The 16,472-nt window shown below is 37.5% G+C and overlaps 2 protein-coding genes across 2 annotated transcripts; both read right to left on the bottom strand.

The window, feature by feature from the left end:
• LOC104900196 (hypothetical protein) lies at nt 1-6,198 on the bottom strand. The gene is made up of 3 exons (XM_010687567.3): nt 5,776-6,198; nt 1,400-5,582; nt 1-251 (listed from the first exon to the last, which is right to left on the bottom strand). Exon 2 carries the CDS (start codon nt 5,441-5,443, stop codon nt 1,481-1,483), a length of 3,963 nt encoding a protein of 1,320 aa, XP_010685869.1. The 5' UTR covers nt 5,444-5,582; nt 5,776-6,198; the 3' UTR covers nt 1-251; nt 1,400-1,480.
• A 2,008-nt stretch (nt 6,199-8,206) lies between these two features.
• LOC104900195 (kinesin-like protein KIN-5D) lies at nt 8,207-15,333 on the bottom strand. The gene is made up of 23 exons (XM_010687565.4): nt 14,924-15,333; nt 14,324-14,558; nt 14,089-14,218; nt 13,784-13,939; nt 13,196-13,672; nt 12,945-13,042; nt 12,700-12,856; nt 12,517-12,586; nt 12,314-12,390; nt 12,158-12,211; nt 11,989-12,069; nt 11,758-11,869; nt 11,481-11,567; nt 11,213-11,388; nt 10,967-11,128; nt 10,776-10,883; nt 10,512-10,670; nt 10,347-10,430; nt 9,832-10,037; nt 9,641-9,742; nt 9,415-9,524; nt 9,187-9,338; nt 8,207-8,694 (listed from the first exon to the last, which is right to left on the bottom strand). Exons 2-23 carry the CDS (start codon nt 14,494-14,496, stop codon nt 8,470-8,472), a joined length of 3,156 nt encoding a protein of 1,051 aa, XP_010685867.1. The 5' UTR covers nt 14,497-14,558; nt 14,924-15,333; the 3' UTR covers nt 8,207-8,469.
• Nucleotides 15,334-16,472: the final 1,139 nt, after the last annotated feature.

The raw sequence follows: 16,472 nt of genomic DNA, 5'->3' as shown, positions 1-16,472 counted from the left end.
TAGTAACAAAAAACAGATGCATTATTTACGAAGCTGTAAACGATTTTGAAAGTCTACCTGTACTAGCTGTATTCACAAGACAATAAATCACTGCTAAACTGCTTTTCTTTTTAGCCTTCTTTTCCTAAACTTTTGGATTAGCTACCACTTTTTGGCTTTAATATCAGTAATACACAAAAAATGACACACCTCATAATATATATCACATACATCGTCAAGATTCCGACAGGAAAACCAACAGACGAGGGCTCCTGCAAAACAATGGAAAAAAGAAAAAAGCATGAATTGTCCAGAAATTTTCAAGCCAGAACAGGACCATTCGTAAGATGATAATACTAATACATAACCAGCGCCGAAAAAAAAGAGAGGAGTAAATTCATGACAGCAGATGAAAGATTTTGAATATAAAGACAAAGATAATTGCTTCATGCTGAGCTCCCGGGCTAATACAATCCTCCTCCACATCCAAAACAGAACACAACGTTCAAATGAAACAAGTAATTTTGCGAACCAGGCAACTTTTCTCTTATTCAAAGCAAACATTTCCTAAGGGAACAAAATTGGACTTAAAAAGAAGTACCCTTACAACCAGACAAGTGCAAGTATGCAACAAAGTACAAGAACGTTGGTCCATTGTCAAAAAAAAAAAAAAAAAAAAAAAAAAAAAAAAAAAAAGTATAAGCACAGCTCATACATCATCTTTAAATAAAAGATATGATTGAACTTGATCCATCTTGGAAAATTCTGTGGCAGAGCCTCACAAGGAAGTCAAGATAGGCTGAACTCAAACAAGGTCCTTTCCCTGTAAAGCATTTGTCTTCTAAAAACTGAAGTCCATTCCTCCTTCCATAAGTAAATCCCTTTTTTCTTATTGAAACACAAGTATGTATCCAACAACCGAAAACGTGAGGGAATTTCGACAAAAGACTCTCAGACTACAGCAATTATTCTTGAAATTTGTATATAAACATACTTTCAACCTCGACCCCTCACACTGCTACCAATTGAATTTTATATCAATGCCAAACTACAGACCACGAAAACTATACACATTAAGGAACAGACAAGAATTAAAGACAATCAGTTAATCCATAAATTTGGTACCAGCCAGTCCCACCCTCAAAAAGGTAATTAAAAAGCAGAATTAGATGGTCGTGAGATAAAAAGAAAAAAAAAATTGCAGTTCCTTGTTTAAACAAAGTATCTCCAAAAAACCCACTTCCTGATTATGAAAACAAATCTCTTAGTTGTTCAAATTCCAGTAAACCACACAATAGTATCTAGTCATTTAAACAAGCACAGAGAAAAGCACCACAAACTACGAAACAGACACCAATAAGCAAATTAACAAGTTCAGAAATATTACGCAGTATTAACAATGTGTATTCAGATTCATTACCTGAGAAAAGCCTGCTTACAAGAATGCTCTTACAGGTACCACCCTTCTCTGAATCTATCCTATCTTTCATCAACAAATTCTTCATTCGTGGAGTTCTCTAGGCACTGCAATTTGCTCAAAATGCTGCTCGGCCACATTTTCTGTTATTTGCCTTGTATCATCATACAAAACATCTGGTGTTTTTTCACCATTTAGGCCTGTTGGTGCAACATTAAGATCAGAGCTCATATCAAAACCATTGGTTTCTGCATTTCCATGACTAGCAACTGTAACTTGGTCATCCTGCTCAGAAGCATCTTTCTTCTGCCTCTTCCATTTCTTTGTTGAGGAAGTACCATCGTCCTCAAAATCCTCTTCCTCCCGATCTCTATGCAAGTAAACCCACAATTTCCTCTCCCCGTCAAACTGTACACACGGATCACGCTCATAATGTAAACGATCCAGAGCTCCACTGACGACCTGGTTGACCTGAGAATCAGTGACATCCTCCACAATATACTGAGAGTCCCTTATTAATGTGCAAACATCAGCTCTGGTACCAATGCTGCCTGGTAACCTGGCAGCTGCATCTCTGACAAGACAAAGGATGGTAACATGAGGAGGCCGATCGCGTTTCAACATGAAATGATCTCGGGCTTTTGAAGTCGGCTTACCACCACATCTTCTCAAAGGAGCAACTATAGATTTCTTACCGTCAGCAGCTGTATAAGAGAACGCTCTGTCAGGAACTGAATACCTCAGTTGCTCCTCCTTACGGAAATAATCCCTGACGTCATCAGAGCTTCTAGTAATGGTAGTTAGACTCTTCTGAGCTCTCAGATCCCTGAACCTTTCTTTTTCATCAAAGTTTAGCTGCATTAACTCCGTTGGTGGTGGAGGCAGGCTCCCAATTTGCTGCAAAGTCTCTTGACCACTTTTAAGCCAATTGGCATATGAATCAACTAACTTTACGAGCATTTTACGAGATACTTTCCAAAAATCAGGGGAAGTCAACTCCTCAGGGGTTTCATGATCTGGTGCACTCTGTAGAACTGGTCCAATCCAAGACCAGCATTTCGTAGACTTCTCATAACATATCAGCGGTTTCCAGCCCTTGGCTCCTAGAGGTGCTGTTTTGGATGAAAATATCTTCAAGACTCCTCTAACTAGATCTTGAAGTGGCTCCTGTGTCTCAAGAATACATGGATCTCCTGGATCAGATCTCACACGATTCACAATCTCCGGAACTGTAAGAGAAGGAACATCTGTTTTCTCAGGACATCGGTTATTCATATCCAACCCCTCCAGAGAACCATTAGCACATTCCTGATTCACAATCTGGTCCTCAGCTTTGTCTCCAGTGTTCTCATTATGCTTCCCAGCCTCAGAAGCACCATCAGGACTGGGAGTTATAAATGCCATGCGTACAGCAGAGAGAAGGTGAATGATGGAGAATGAGAATCCAGTATGTATAGTAGGTGTTATTGGAATGAATGTCTTCTTCTGCGGTTTGATTTCCAGCTCCGAATCTGCCATTCCAACTTCTAGAACTGGTACTTCTGATGTGCTCGCACCTGGGGAACCACACTCTGCCTCCAGTCTCTTCTTGGCCCAATTCTTCAAAGGAACGGATTCAGAAAGCTGCTGATGAGATAGCAAGCAATCAGATCCATCTAGCCCGTCAATTTCTGAAAAAATCTGCTTTCTCTTCTTCTTCTTCTTAACAGATGAAGTGCAACCGACTAATGCGGAATCCAAGTCCCTGGAACTTCTGCTGATTGAATTACCTTCAAATAAACTCCCATTCTCTTCCATACTGTAATCTCTCAAGTTATTTGATTGGTGCAAGGAGAAATCATGACCAACATTTCCTTTCTGCCTTCTCTCCACAGGTGAGGCCTTATTCATGGACATGGGAGAAATTCCAGCAACTTCTGCAAGGACTTGTCCACTCCTTCCAAGTCTGTAAGTTGATTTTCTATCACTTTCAATATATGAGTTTCCATAGCCACCATAATAATGATGCTCTGCCATTCTAGTGGTAGAGTTTTGTAAAGTATCCAGATTATTCGTCTTTGCCTTCTGCCTGCTTTTGGAAGAATAACCTTCCATTTCCGGACTTGGAACATACTTTTCAAAATTAGCCATTGTACCAGAGTCGGGCAGCATCCCTTCAAAAGTCAGAGTACTTTCTTTAACACCCTTCTTAGTTCGTTTCACCTTCTTCTCATCAAAAAATGACCTGGACATGGAAGCTCGCGAATTTTCCAAACGACCATGAATTGCTCGCTTGGACATGATCAAAGGACTGTTGTCCTCTTCTTCCTCAAGTTGATCGGATGAATCTGACTCTGTTTCTTCACCGCCAAGGAATATTCTGTCACCTTTTAAGGAAAACATACTGGACCCCCCATTCCGCACTGAAGTCCCTCTGATATTCTCTGTCAAAAGCTTTACTCGCTTCTCCGAATGAAAGTTTCTATCCTCCATCTGCTGAGAAGCTTGCGCAGGTTTAAGTCTATAGTCAGAATATTCACTCCCCAACTTCAATTTTTTGGTCTCGACATCCCTATCCTCATAATCAAATGATGGATCATTTAAGTAAGCCTCTCCCTGTGTTTTCTTAATCAAGTATGGTTCCCTAACATCTGCATAGCCAGCCAAATTCCCTTTCAAAGCCAGCTGTGAAGCACGGCTCTTTGCACGTGTCATTTGATCATCATATCCAGGATCTACATACTTGGTCCTTCTGGCAGGCTCATACAAATCTCTCACATTTGACGGCTTGGCAGTCAAGACTTTGATGTCAGATAGCTGATTGATGTTCAGATTCCTACCATGAGCAGGAAAATCAGTCTTAGAATATTGATGCAGAGTTGAATAGCTGTCACCATCACATTCATCATCTGCAAAAACTTCACGTTTCTTTCCTGACTTGACAGACCTGCCTTGAACCATCACATTTCCATCCATACCATTCCAATATCTCTGAGACGTCATGCCATACATCATTTCTTGCTCATCACTAGCTGTTCTAACATCAAGCATAGCTGCCTTGCCGTCTCTAGAGGTAATTAAGTCCGACTCAAGGGCTCCAGTGTTCATGCCCTGGTGGCCATAGAGACGAGAATGAATACGTGATGATACTACATTTGACGAAGCGTTTCTCGATCCACCAACCTTCAACAATCCTTTTGGATTCTGCTGCCCATATTTGGTGATATCACCAGATGATAGCTTCCCCCCAGTGAAAACATCAACAGCAGGACTGGCACCATATATAGGATCATATCCCGGGTTCTTTCCAGCATTCCTTCCCTTCGATCTCATTCTCAACAAAGCCTCACCGGAATCCCTTTCAGAAGAGTCAGACCCCCTGTCCTCCTTCCTTTCCCCCATCAAGCTCTTTTGACTTCTCAAGATATTCAAAACACGCAATTTCTCTTCAATGCCATACGCTCTACAATTCTGCCAAGCTTCCTTCATCTGTAAAAGACTACTAACCATAGAATCCTGATGCCTTCGCAAAAAATGGAAGTGCTGGTGTGTCTGAAAGAAATTGAGCCCCTGGCGATAAAGAGCAACTCTCGGCTCACACAAGCCTCCTTTCAACATCTGATAAAGCTTAGTTATAGGACTGCCGAAATGGAAATTGCCACCTTCAAACAGCTCCTTCAAGGTCAACATAAACGTGTCTTGATCCATGTCAGGCAAATACTTTGTGAGGCCAAACCTCTCTTCCTCGGTCAAGCAATCATTCCAAACATCCAACGACAAAATTCCATGTAAATCAGGAAGATCATAAAGCTCAAAAGGGATGCAACAAGTCTGATCTCCAACTTGGCAAAACTCAGACCCTGTTTCCCCTAATTCCAACAAATCAAAGTCATCCGATCCCGCCCCAGAATCAGCATCATCGAATTCATCATCATCCTCAGAATCCACAGAGTTCCTCCTACGAAACTCGTCATCATCACTCGACATACTCTCTCTACTCCTACTCCCCACAGAGAACTCAGAATCCAACCGCGACACCGGCTTAACGTTGTTCTTTTCAATAGCCATCACACATATCAACCATCAACAACAACAACTACCCTCCTCCCCCAACTTCAGCTCAAACACTCAAATTCTCAATTTCGTATCCCCCTACTTCACTCAATAACAAACCTCAACTGATCAAATCAAACCTCCAATCAAAACCCTAAAAAAAAGCAAATTCCACACAATAAAATTTCAAAACTCAAATCCAAAACAACAAACTAGCGGGAAAAAAAATTAAAAAAAAAAAAAACTCTTCAAATAACAAAACCACAACAATGCCTCAACAAACAAAATTCAATTAAAAAACAACAACAAACAAATTCAATTCAAAATCAATTAGATCAAAGAAATACCTAATTTCGAGATTGGCGGGAGAGCAACGAACAATTGAAGAGGAGAGAGAAAAAAAAAAAGAGTGAGCAGCAACAACCACGGAAGAAGAAGTGTAGAAATCGTCGAATTCTTCGCGCACAAACGAAAACCCTAGAAAACAACAAAAACGAGGAGAGAGAAAGAGTAAAAGATAGAGATAGAAGCAATTATATATATATAGGTAGAAAAGGAGGAAGACGATGCAGACGTGGAGAAATAATGGCCGTTTGATTAAATGACGAAAAAGGGCAAAGAAAATAGAGAAGAAGAGAGAGAAAGAGAAAGAGAGAGAAATAAGAAAGGTTTATTTTTCCAGAAGAGAAGGAGGGAAGACAAAGAGAGGAGAGAGAAAGAGAGTGTAAGTGTGTTTTGTTGTTGTTGTTGTTGTTGTTTGTAGAGAGTAAAAAGAGAGACGAAGACTCAGCAACATAAGCCCAGACCGTTGCAGAGCTTTGTTCAATGAAACACTGCGTTTTTGGCTCACTTTTATATTTAGATATATTATAAAAGTATAAATGAATAAAGATTAAAATAAATAAATAAAAAGTAATGAAATAGAATAAAATAGGGAAGTTCTTTTTATTTTACTTTTGAATCTTGAAAATGGATTTTTGAAAGTGAACTTTTTGGCTTTGTTTACTTTTAAGGAATAAAATATAAGTAGTATTTAGATGACTTATTACTTAAAAAGGTACAAGAAGTAGTTGTGTACTGCGAAGTCCAAATCAATGAATTTCCCCGCCGTAGGAATGCTGTCAAGGTTAACGTGGATGCATCGGTGGGTGAAGGTTGGGTGGGGATGGGTGTGGTCGCTCGTGGTGGTAATGGGGAGGTTCTATATATGGGCTGCTACATGTCGTATTCGTGCATGGTGGGTGCCTGAAGTTGCGGAAGGTAAGGCTTTGTGCTTTGCGATTCGGTTGGCTCGGAATTGTAATCTCTCTAATGTAATCTTTGAAACTGATTGTTTATCTCTAGTCTCTCGCCGATCTTGATTCGATTGTGGAGGATGTAATGTTTTTTAGTAGAAAACTTTGTGTCTGTTTCATGGTCTCATGTGCGAAGGGATGGCAGCTGTATGGCACATCACAAGTGTGCCTTTCGGGGTAGAGCAACGGTAGGAATGTCATGTACCCTCTGATGTTGCTCCTTATGTACTTATGGACACTTTGTCCCTCCCGTAATCTACATCATCTCTCTTTTCCCCCTCAAAAAAAAAGTAGTTGTGGACTTGTGGTTGGAATGTAAGAATACATTGGTTTTTAACTCGAAGGTGATGTATATTCAGTGTTTCCAACCGAATGACCTATTCTCATTGGGTATTGCCGCTGCCAGTAGAGGGTGTTGCCTCCACACCACCCCATATATGCAGATTTAGATAGATGGCTCATGGAATTGAAATACTCAATTGGGAAGCACCACATGGGTTGCTAGCAAATTTACAAATCCAACTATTGATGGTCATGGTAACTGCATCTATATGTGTTAACTTCACCATTTCCACTGAAACTCCGACTTGTTTACGCCCTTTGAAATGGGCATGCGAACAAGGACTTGAATGTATTTCATTTCACACATACTCAACGACTCTCATTAACTACCTACGTGCACCATAGATCTATGACATTTCCATCAAATGGACCATTCAATATATTTTGACCATGGCTAGCTAAGCACACCGGAATTGCCTTACCCATCTATGTGTCAATCGCATGTGTCTTTATACATGTTACACCAACATCATTCTTTTATATATTCAGGTTTATCGAATATAACGATGCTTGATATATAAATGGAGCTGTTTTTTTCTCTTTGATAAAACTATAATGTCTTGATATATTATGGTCAATGTCAATTTTAAGAGTAAGCATTAAATTAATGTCTTGATATTTTGATACCATTATTACGGAATGAATCGATTCTTGGCATACTTTCTTCCAATGAAATGATTAATCATAATTCTAAACTTCAAGAAGTTTACCTAAACTCACGGTGCTTAATCATGTTTCTTATGTATCCTACATTACGTGAACCTTGCCATTCAATCACATTTTCCACACTGGTTTTTAACATTATAACTAGTTATTGGTCCCGGGCTATGCTCCGGGTAAGAATAATTTTCATTCATTAATATTGTACTTTGATATAATAACACTAGATACAACTTGGTCTAGTGGTTAAAACTTTAGTACATCAAAACCTATACTATGCAATTTCTATTTTTTTTATTGTACATGCATTACATGGACTAAAACTCCCTAGGGAGAGCACCATGTGGCACCATTCTTCGTTTACGCACGCCTTTTAATATATTAGTATAGATAGATGATGTTTCTCAAAAATCACATTTTCCACATTGCGAATATAACAGAATTTGTTTGAATGTATTGTAAGTTAACACTTTGGCTCCTATGAAACAACATTTAAATGAGATTCAAAATTTACCCATAGGAAAAGTAAACAAACACCAATATTCCTCGTGAAAACTTCCACTACAATGATTCTTGATTTTTTACTCTTTCTACAATGTGTTCTCGAATACACGTTGAAATTTAATCAACAAACAATGAACGAATAAAGGAAATAGGTGTTACATGGTTCATATACATACTGTACATTGTTTCTGCATAATGCTATATATGCATCTAATATCCAAAATGTGCTCTTACCTCACTCTAGTTGATAGTAGTGAGAGGAAGCCTGGGGTCTCTTACAGACTGAGCACCCTCAATTTGTCCGAATATATGTTTTACATCACCATTTGCTTGCTTTCCAGACTTTAGATCCCAAAATGACTTCAACAAATCGTCGAAGGCAGGTGTTCTAAGTTCTTCTATTGATGTCACACTAGGTAGGTTGATTGGCCGCTTCCTTGGAGTCGAGCAAGTTGGTTCATCCACCTGTTAAGTAGAGAAAAAGGGATCAAAAATATTTCCTATAAAAACGAACAATTCTTTTGAATGTATCACATGTTAAGATCATCAGATGAGAGTATCTTGGAGAGGTATGCTTCAGTCATGACAGCCATTACTCCGCTCTCTAACATACAATTCGGTTCAATATGGGTCAGAATTCGGTATTACCCTAAAGCTATAATAATGTTGTTAAACTTTGAATGGGTCAAGTTGGCTCGAATTTGTGTTGTCCAAGTTTGGGTTGGGTTATTGGCTTATTGCATCAGGGAAAGATTGTCAGCTCTACTACATTTTCAAGGTAAAAAAAGTCATGTGGTAAGAGTTCTCTAATTATGTTTTCCTCACACATAAGATGATTTCTGACTCCTATTAAAATTTGAAGCAAAGTTCCCCACACAAAACTAGGGCATCTCAACAAGTTTCAGTATCTAATGCAGCCATTTTGAAATTCATGCCAAGTCCTATCAAGATTCTTACCCTATATTCAGTTAGGAGAGATTTTCCTGCATGGTCCGTGATCTCAACGATCTTATGGTGATGGCCACTCTTCAATTCCCTAACATCTTTACAGCAAGGAGCAATGATAGAGTCAAGATCGTCCCGTGCATCATGGTCCAGTCGCAAAGAATCTGCATTATTTTCGCTGACTGTTAGGATAAAGAACACTGACATGCATAATTAACGTAATATCACAAAAACACTCACGGTCAACAGAGGCAAGGAGATCCTTGTTAGTGACATCTACATCTTCTATTGTAGATGATGCAGAAGAAGAAAACTTTGTCCGGAGCCTTTGATTAGCTTCCATCCCTCTCCTGGTAAAATAATTTTTAAAAAATTACAATTGTATAATCATGCACATGTACTAGTACAATGTACGATTCTACTACACATTCAACCAGTAATGCTGATGAACTAGTGTGCCACTCACTTGACAATTTTGTCAATCGAAGAAATATTGCTCTTTTCAAGGCTAAGCAATGATTGTTGCGCATCCTTCCACTGTTGTGCTCCCATCTTTGTCTTGTCCAAACTGCAAGTTTTCACAAATTACCCATATAAGTGATTATTGGTCAAATCCAGCCAAAAGATTACTGAATCATAAAGAAAGTAACACCGTACCAGCTATGCAAGACTCCTTCAAGGCCTTTCTTTCCATTTTCTACAGCAAAAGTATCCTCAAGATACTGAGACTCGGTTACATCCACATACACTGTCCAGTTGTCCTTGACAGTTGAAGTATCTTCTCGCATAGTTGACATTTCTTGCTGAAGTTGACTAGTCCTGGAGGCTGCACTCTCTCTAAGACCAGTTACTGCTGCTTGAACCTGCAACAAGAAGTTACATATGTTTAAGATATCAAAAGGTGAAAAAAAAGGAAAGCCCTTTCCAATTGGTGTACATCACTGCTTTTTACTGCATCAAGATAAAACCGGGAACATAACCGAATTCATCAAGAAAATGTGCATATTGTGATAACATGTAGTAGGGCAGAGAACTGGATTTCATGAAGAGGACATGAACAGTTCTGCTGCTAGTGAACTCAGGCAACCTCCTAAAGATGTAAATGGAAACTGATGCAAAGGCACAATGAAGAAAGTGAATCTACAATGAAGGAAAGGAAGGTTTAAACACACCAGTTCCTTTTTCCTAGCATTGGAAGCTGCAAGGAGTTCTGCCACTTTTTCTAATAATTCCCTCTCTTCCTTTGCAGCACACTCCTGTAGATGAAGCAAAAATATATTAGATAAGACAATATGTGAGACGCAAAGTACACGGAGAAAAAGCACAGATAGAATCACCTCAAAGTTTCTTTGCAAATCAGATAACTTTTGCTCATTTACAGTTTGTGCTTCGTCTACAATACAAGTCAGTTTGGATGCATGTGTGTCTAACGTGTTAAAAAAGTTCAGCGTAACTTTAGAAATGGAGCGAGTGGTCTCCACAGTTCTGGAATGTGCCTGCAACAATTGCATGAAACAAACAGGTAAGCCAATAAGCAATTTGTCACAATATCTCTGATTTTATGTACAGCTAAGGGTTATGGATACTCTGAAAGAACTGACCTCACTCTGCTTTTGAGCATATGCCACTATCTTCTCTTCCTGATCATTCAGACCTCTTTGAAGCCCATTCAGCAATGCATCAGCCTCATTAGCAAATTGGTTAAAAAGCTGTCATGGACCCTCTATCAGTGACCTTTCAAGGAATCTACTAGGAATCTCACAAACTTTGCCAAATGCCATATACATCTTACCTCTTCAATGGCTGATGAATGTTTAGATACTTCCGAATTCAAATCTCCAAATGTCAACTCTGAATTTCCTTCTAGTTCTCCAGCTAAACTGTCCAATGCCTTGATGCCGGAGCCATACATGGTTTTCAGCTTTTCAAGTCGTTGCCTTAAATCCTCAGCAGCCTAGTACAATAAGTAACTGGTAAGCATCTAAAAAAGGATATGACTTATGAGACTCACAGGGAGAAGGTATTAACTGGATGTTACCTCTGCTTTAGTTGATACAAAAGTTTGCATATCATCTTCCATATCTTTCAATTGCTTTTCTTGCTGGGTGACAGAAGCATCAACAGATTTATGCAGTGCTTGAAGCTGCTGCGTCAACTGAGATTGGAATTTCTGAACAAGAATCCTATTTCCGTCCTCAATTTTATCCTTTCGCTCTGCAACGAAATTCCAAACCAAGTATTAACGAAATTCCAATTACTTACACCAGAAATGATGATTAAATCGTGTTTAGTTTTAAAGAACCAACCAATCTTTGCATATAAGCTAGAGATATCTGATGCAGCACTCTCCAGTTCTGCCCGTAGGTCAATTGCTCGGTCAACAAGGGCTTTCTCTGAAATGATTTCATCACTCTTTTAAGTCAATATTCATCATTACTAAAAACCAATGTATCAAGGATATATCAAACCCAAAAAAAAGAAAGTAAAAACTTAATAGTAATTATTGGAAAGTACTATGCAAACAACAGAAACAAAAGACCACATAAGGCACAATACTCCAGGAAAATATTCAAAGTTCCACACCTGATCTCAGGAGATTAGTTATTATGAATTCCTTCTCTTTGATTGTTGCATTTGCTTGTCTATGCTTCTCTTCAAGATCAGATAATGCATGCTCTGTTTCCTCGAGCTTTCTCTGATGGCAAATGTCAATTTTGTGTGTTAGCAAGAAAAAGGTTCGAAACAACAAGGGTAGCGAATGCTGGTCCATTATCTTCACCGGCAATAAACATTAACTAACATATGGAAGAATACCTGTGTCATTTCGAGTTTATTACTCAACTCTGCAGACAACTGCTGCTGACAATTATAGAGTTCCTGAAGTTCCGCTAGTTGCTAAATAGGAAAACAGAACATGGGTGATAAGTAACTATCATGCAGTTAGGGCCACAAAGTGCTTCTTAACTTTAGACATCATGTATACCTTGTCCTTGGTATCCATGTCTAGCTCCATTTTCTCCACTTTTTCTGTCAAAGCCTGGATGATAAGCATCACAGAAAAATTAATAAAAACTTGAAATGCTTTGGGCTAAACTCACAAGTGGCACAGATCAATTAGAAATAGAAGTAGAAGATAAACCTTCTTTTCTGCTTCGTCTTGAAGATAACGATCACGTGGGATATAGATTCCATTCTTCTCTCTTGCCGAATACACCTCTGGTTTAAGAATAGCAGATAAAGATTTAATTTAGTTCCTAAATATTGGAAAAAAATTGGAAGACAAAAAATGGCAAAGAAATTTGCAAGAGACTAAGCATGAAACAAGGAGAAAGAAAAAAAAACCTTGCTTGAGCCGTTCAATCTCATAGTACAGATCTTTCATCAATGCAGACTTCATCATCTTTTGGTTGACCTAAGAAAGTAATCAAACAACAGTTCTCGTAAGAACTAACATCTGATAATGATTACATGTAATATGGAAACACTAAGCATGAATCAGCAAGCAGAAGTCATTTGATCACTGACCTCTGGCTTGTTCTTGATATTCTTTGCGCGGTATGCATAGTCCAAAGTGCTAAGGGTCTCCTCCAGACAAGGAACTGATGGAGCTATAGTTGCAATTATACATGTCTTTGTCTTCCCTCCCAAGGAATCTCTCAATAATCTTGTTAATTTGCTATCTCTGATATCCAGAAAAAATCTCTAATTAAGTAGAGAACATTTAAGAAAATTGTAAAGTGGCTAAATGAGCTGGCCAATTGTACTCTTACCTGAATGGAACATGACCAGAGTGTTCAACTAGAGCATTGATGCATCGACCAAGTGTAAGTAAGCTCTTGTTGATCTCTCCGGCTTCCCTTGCTCGGCCCTGTCCAACACATAACCAACTATTAGATTTTGATTCTAGCATGCTATTAATGGCTGGACAAGATATTTACAAAGTTCTAATTTTCAGCAAATGCCATGACATTGCCACATTGGCAGAAATACACCAAAACTAAAATAAGTAAGCATGTAATACCTCCCTAGCACCAGACCGATTAATATTCTCCGAACCAGCAAGGTCCACAAGGTTTAGCTTTCCACATTTAATCATTTCCTCGCCCTCCGGGGTAAACTCTTTGATGTGAATTGTAATTGAGAATATAGAGTGTGATCGACTACTTTGTTTGTTTAGCAGTGTCTCTGCTGTACGCCTCTTTGCTGAACCCTTTTCTAAGATTTTGTAAATTTCATCTGCAGTAGTCACCATCTCTTCCTCCAAGCCTCGGACAAACACGCCTCCTTTACCATCTTCCATAAGTGCCAATGGCTTCTTCGACTTATCATCAACGAACTTTGACAATTCCTCAGGGGCTAGAAGATCGGTTAAGTCCTCATTGTACAGCTCCAAGAAGGAGACTTTCATGCTGTACTCAGCTTGTTGGTCTTCCAATATGTCAAAGATTCGACGAACTGATCGGGGAATGACCCCTGCATCACTTGGGAATTCCCCATTCTGAAGAACACAAATAATCATAATCAACTATACAAGCAAGTAAGCAACTATCATCACAAAGAGACTGTATTGCAGACACTGCATAATGCTGTAAAAGGCAAAGCTAGTAACCTTTTTTCTAGCTCCTCCCTCCATAGTATACGTCTTCCCCGTACCCGTCTGACCATAGGCAAAGATAGTGCAATTATAACCCTCCAGCACTTCATTAACAATAGGGTGTACAGCATGATCAAACAAATCCTTTTGTTTTGATGTTGGACCAAAAACCTGTAATCCAATACACCAGTATCGTCATCTTCGTTTCCAATAATAGAAACAACACTTTCATAGAAATGGATTTTGTTTCTCACATTATAAAATGATACAACAATAACAAATAGTTCCATCAAAAATTAAAAAATTGAAAGGAAAATTACCCTGTCAAATGTAAATGTTCTATCAATCTGCTTATTAGCTATCAATTGAGCAGCAGAAACCTCTCTTCTGATCTCATTACAAGTAATAACAACTGGTATCTGAAGTTTCTTCTCATCTTCATTCAAAGGCCTAAATCATCAAAAACCCTAAAAATCAATTCCCTAAACACAACATTTTCTTCTTATAACTCAATTTAAGCTCAATTTAAAGGATATAAAATAAAATGTAGCTCACCTGCATCTCACAATAACCTGAACATTTACACCTTTCTCTCGATCATTTTTACTCGAATTCGACGTATCCGGCCTCAGATCTCTCGTCGACTTATCCATCGACCTCGGCGTTCTAGCCGGCGATACTATATTAACCTCTCCATTACCTCCACCTCCTCTTCTTCTGTTCTCCATTGCAAATTCCTCACTCCAACAAAAAATCTCAAAAAAAATATGTATCCTCTTCAAATACGTACCTAATTCAAAGCAACAATTTCACTCCACAATCAATAAAATAACAATTCGATCAAAATCTTAAAACCCTAACACACCAGTAAAATCGATCCACATTTTTTCTCCTATTTCAAGCGACATTCTCTCAAATTGATAAAGACAGATTGCATTAACAACTAATATCATCAACAGAAAAAAAAAAAACAACAAAATGAAAGCTAAACTTAATTAATTCACATTTTAAAAAAAAAAGGAAAAATGACAGTGACATTGCAGCTAGATCGAAAATGACTAAATCCAGTCAAATTCTACTCCGATCAATATTTAAAAAAATACTAAAATTAAAAAATAAAAAAAACATAGAGAGAGAAAATGTAGAGAGAGAAACCTCGATTTTAATGGCCGGCGAAAACTTGCTGGAGAAGATTTCAAAATATGGAAATAAGTGAACTGCGTAAGAGTGATAGATAAACAGAGAAGACGATGATTTGTTTTTGTTTTTGTTTTTGTTTTTTCTAGAGAGAGAAAGTGGTGTTAAAAAAGGGCGTGAAATTAACGGCGTTATTAGACAAGATGATGTCGTTTAGAAATAGAGGTGAAATAACGACGTTAGAATTAGGTGGTTCCGTTTAAATCTATGGTTTGTGACCGTTATAACAATCGATGGATGTGTATTTTTGAATTTTTTTGGGAAAGTGAAAAAAGGAAGATTTTAAATTAAGTTTTACTCTGCCCTATGAAGGAATATGTTTTTATATTTTACTTTTTGAAATTTCAAGTGTTAGAAACAAATTTCTAAAAGTTTTGCTATTAAATATTTTTGAGTGATAATTATTCATTTGGATTACTTTCATTTTTGTAATGAAATATTGTATAGTAAAAAAAAAAATTGGGTCAAAAATCGAAGGGGTAATTACGTTTTGGAATCATTCGTTAAAGGTTAATTGAGGGATGTATTGAAAATTACGCGAGAGATTTGTTTTCACAATTTTACAAATTGTTCATCTTCGATAATTTTGAAGTAAATGCTTGAGAATTAATTTAGTTATATGAATTGAGTTTATTCATGGTACATGGTACACTCAGGGGTATTTTTGTAATAAATTAAAACTTCAGGTGCTTATTTGACACCAAATTTACTCATATGGGCATTTGGTTCATTTACTCATTTGCTCATTTTGCTCATTTTGTAATAAAAGTGTTTGCTTATTTTCTTAAATGAGTAGAAATGTTTGCTCATTTGTTCATTTTGTTCATTTGCTCATTAGCTCATTTTGCTCATTTGGAGAAAAATTAGTCAGCATGGTACACCCAGGTGTACTATAAATATTCTCATATGAATTACTAGGTAATACATGAAGGAAATCCTCTAAAGTCTAAAGTTGTATTTTCAATGCATTCATTAATTAAGAGATTTCATCAATTATTCCATATAGCGGAAGTTTATTTATTACTAGATTAGATACTTGATGGATGATACACACTAATTACTTTAGATTTAGTGTGATATATAAGTCATGAATAATTTCAAATAAAAGTAGAAAATGGTGAGTTAATTATTAAACTTTTCTTAAATGAGGGGGAAGGTTAGCATTAAAATAATTATTTGGTTGATTTATTAAAACGATTAAGTTGGGGACATATAATCTAGCAAATAGCCATGCCTTGTTACAAAAATTAGACATCGTTCGCGTTAGTGAGTAAGTGAACACTCTAAAAGAAAATGAAGAATGAAAAGAGTTTAAAATTACGACAAGATAAATATATTATTCAATTAGAAATTACATTCCTCTGTAGCACCACCTCACTATAAATTGTATTACAATTAGAAATTCAATACTCAATTTTAAGAGTTATTTAACTTTTTTTACAACGGTAAATCTTAAAAAATTGTGATATTGTGATGTTTTAACAAATCTTACAAAGAGCCACCAAGA

The sequence above is a fragment of the Beta vulgaris genome, chromosome 7 (assembly GCF_026745355.1).
Source record: "Beta vulgaris subsp. vulgaris cultivar EL10 chromosome 7, EL10.2, whole genome shotgun sequence".
NCBI lineage: Eukaryota > Viridiplantae > Streptophyta > Magnoliopsida > Caryophyllales > Amaranthaceae > Beta > Beta vulgaris.
Note: the sequence above shows the minus strand (reverse complement) of the source record. Positions and strands in the feature narration are given on the sequence as shown.

Bases quoted from the DNA above. Each gene is read 5' to 3' on its own strand.
- LOC104900196 (XM_010687567.3), bottom strand. From the start codon at position 5,443: ATGGCTATTGAAAAGAACAACGTTAAGCCGGTGTCGCGGTTGGATTCT.
- LOC104900195 (XM_010687565.4), bottom strand. From the start codon at position 14,496: ATGGAGAACAGAAGAAGAGGAGGTGGAGGTAATGGAGAGGTTAATATA. The intron at 12,212-12,313 runs GTTTATCTTCTA...CTTATCATCCAG, and splicing joins AAGACGAAGCAGAAAAGAAG to GCTTTGACAGAAAAAGTGGA. The intron at 11,389-11,480 runs GTTGGTTCTTTA...ATTTCGTTGCAG, and splicing joins TAGCTTATATGCAAAGATTG to AGCGAAAGGATAAAATTGAG.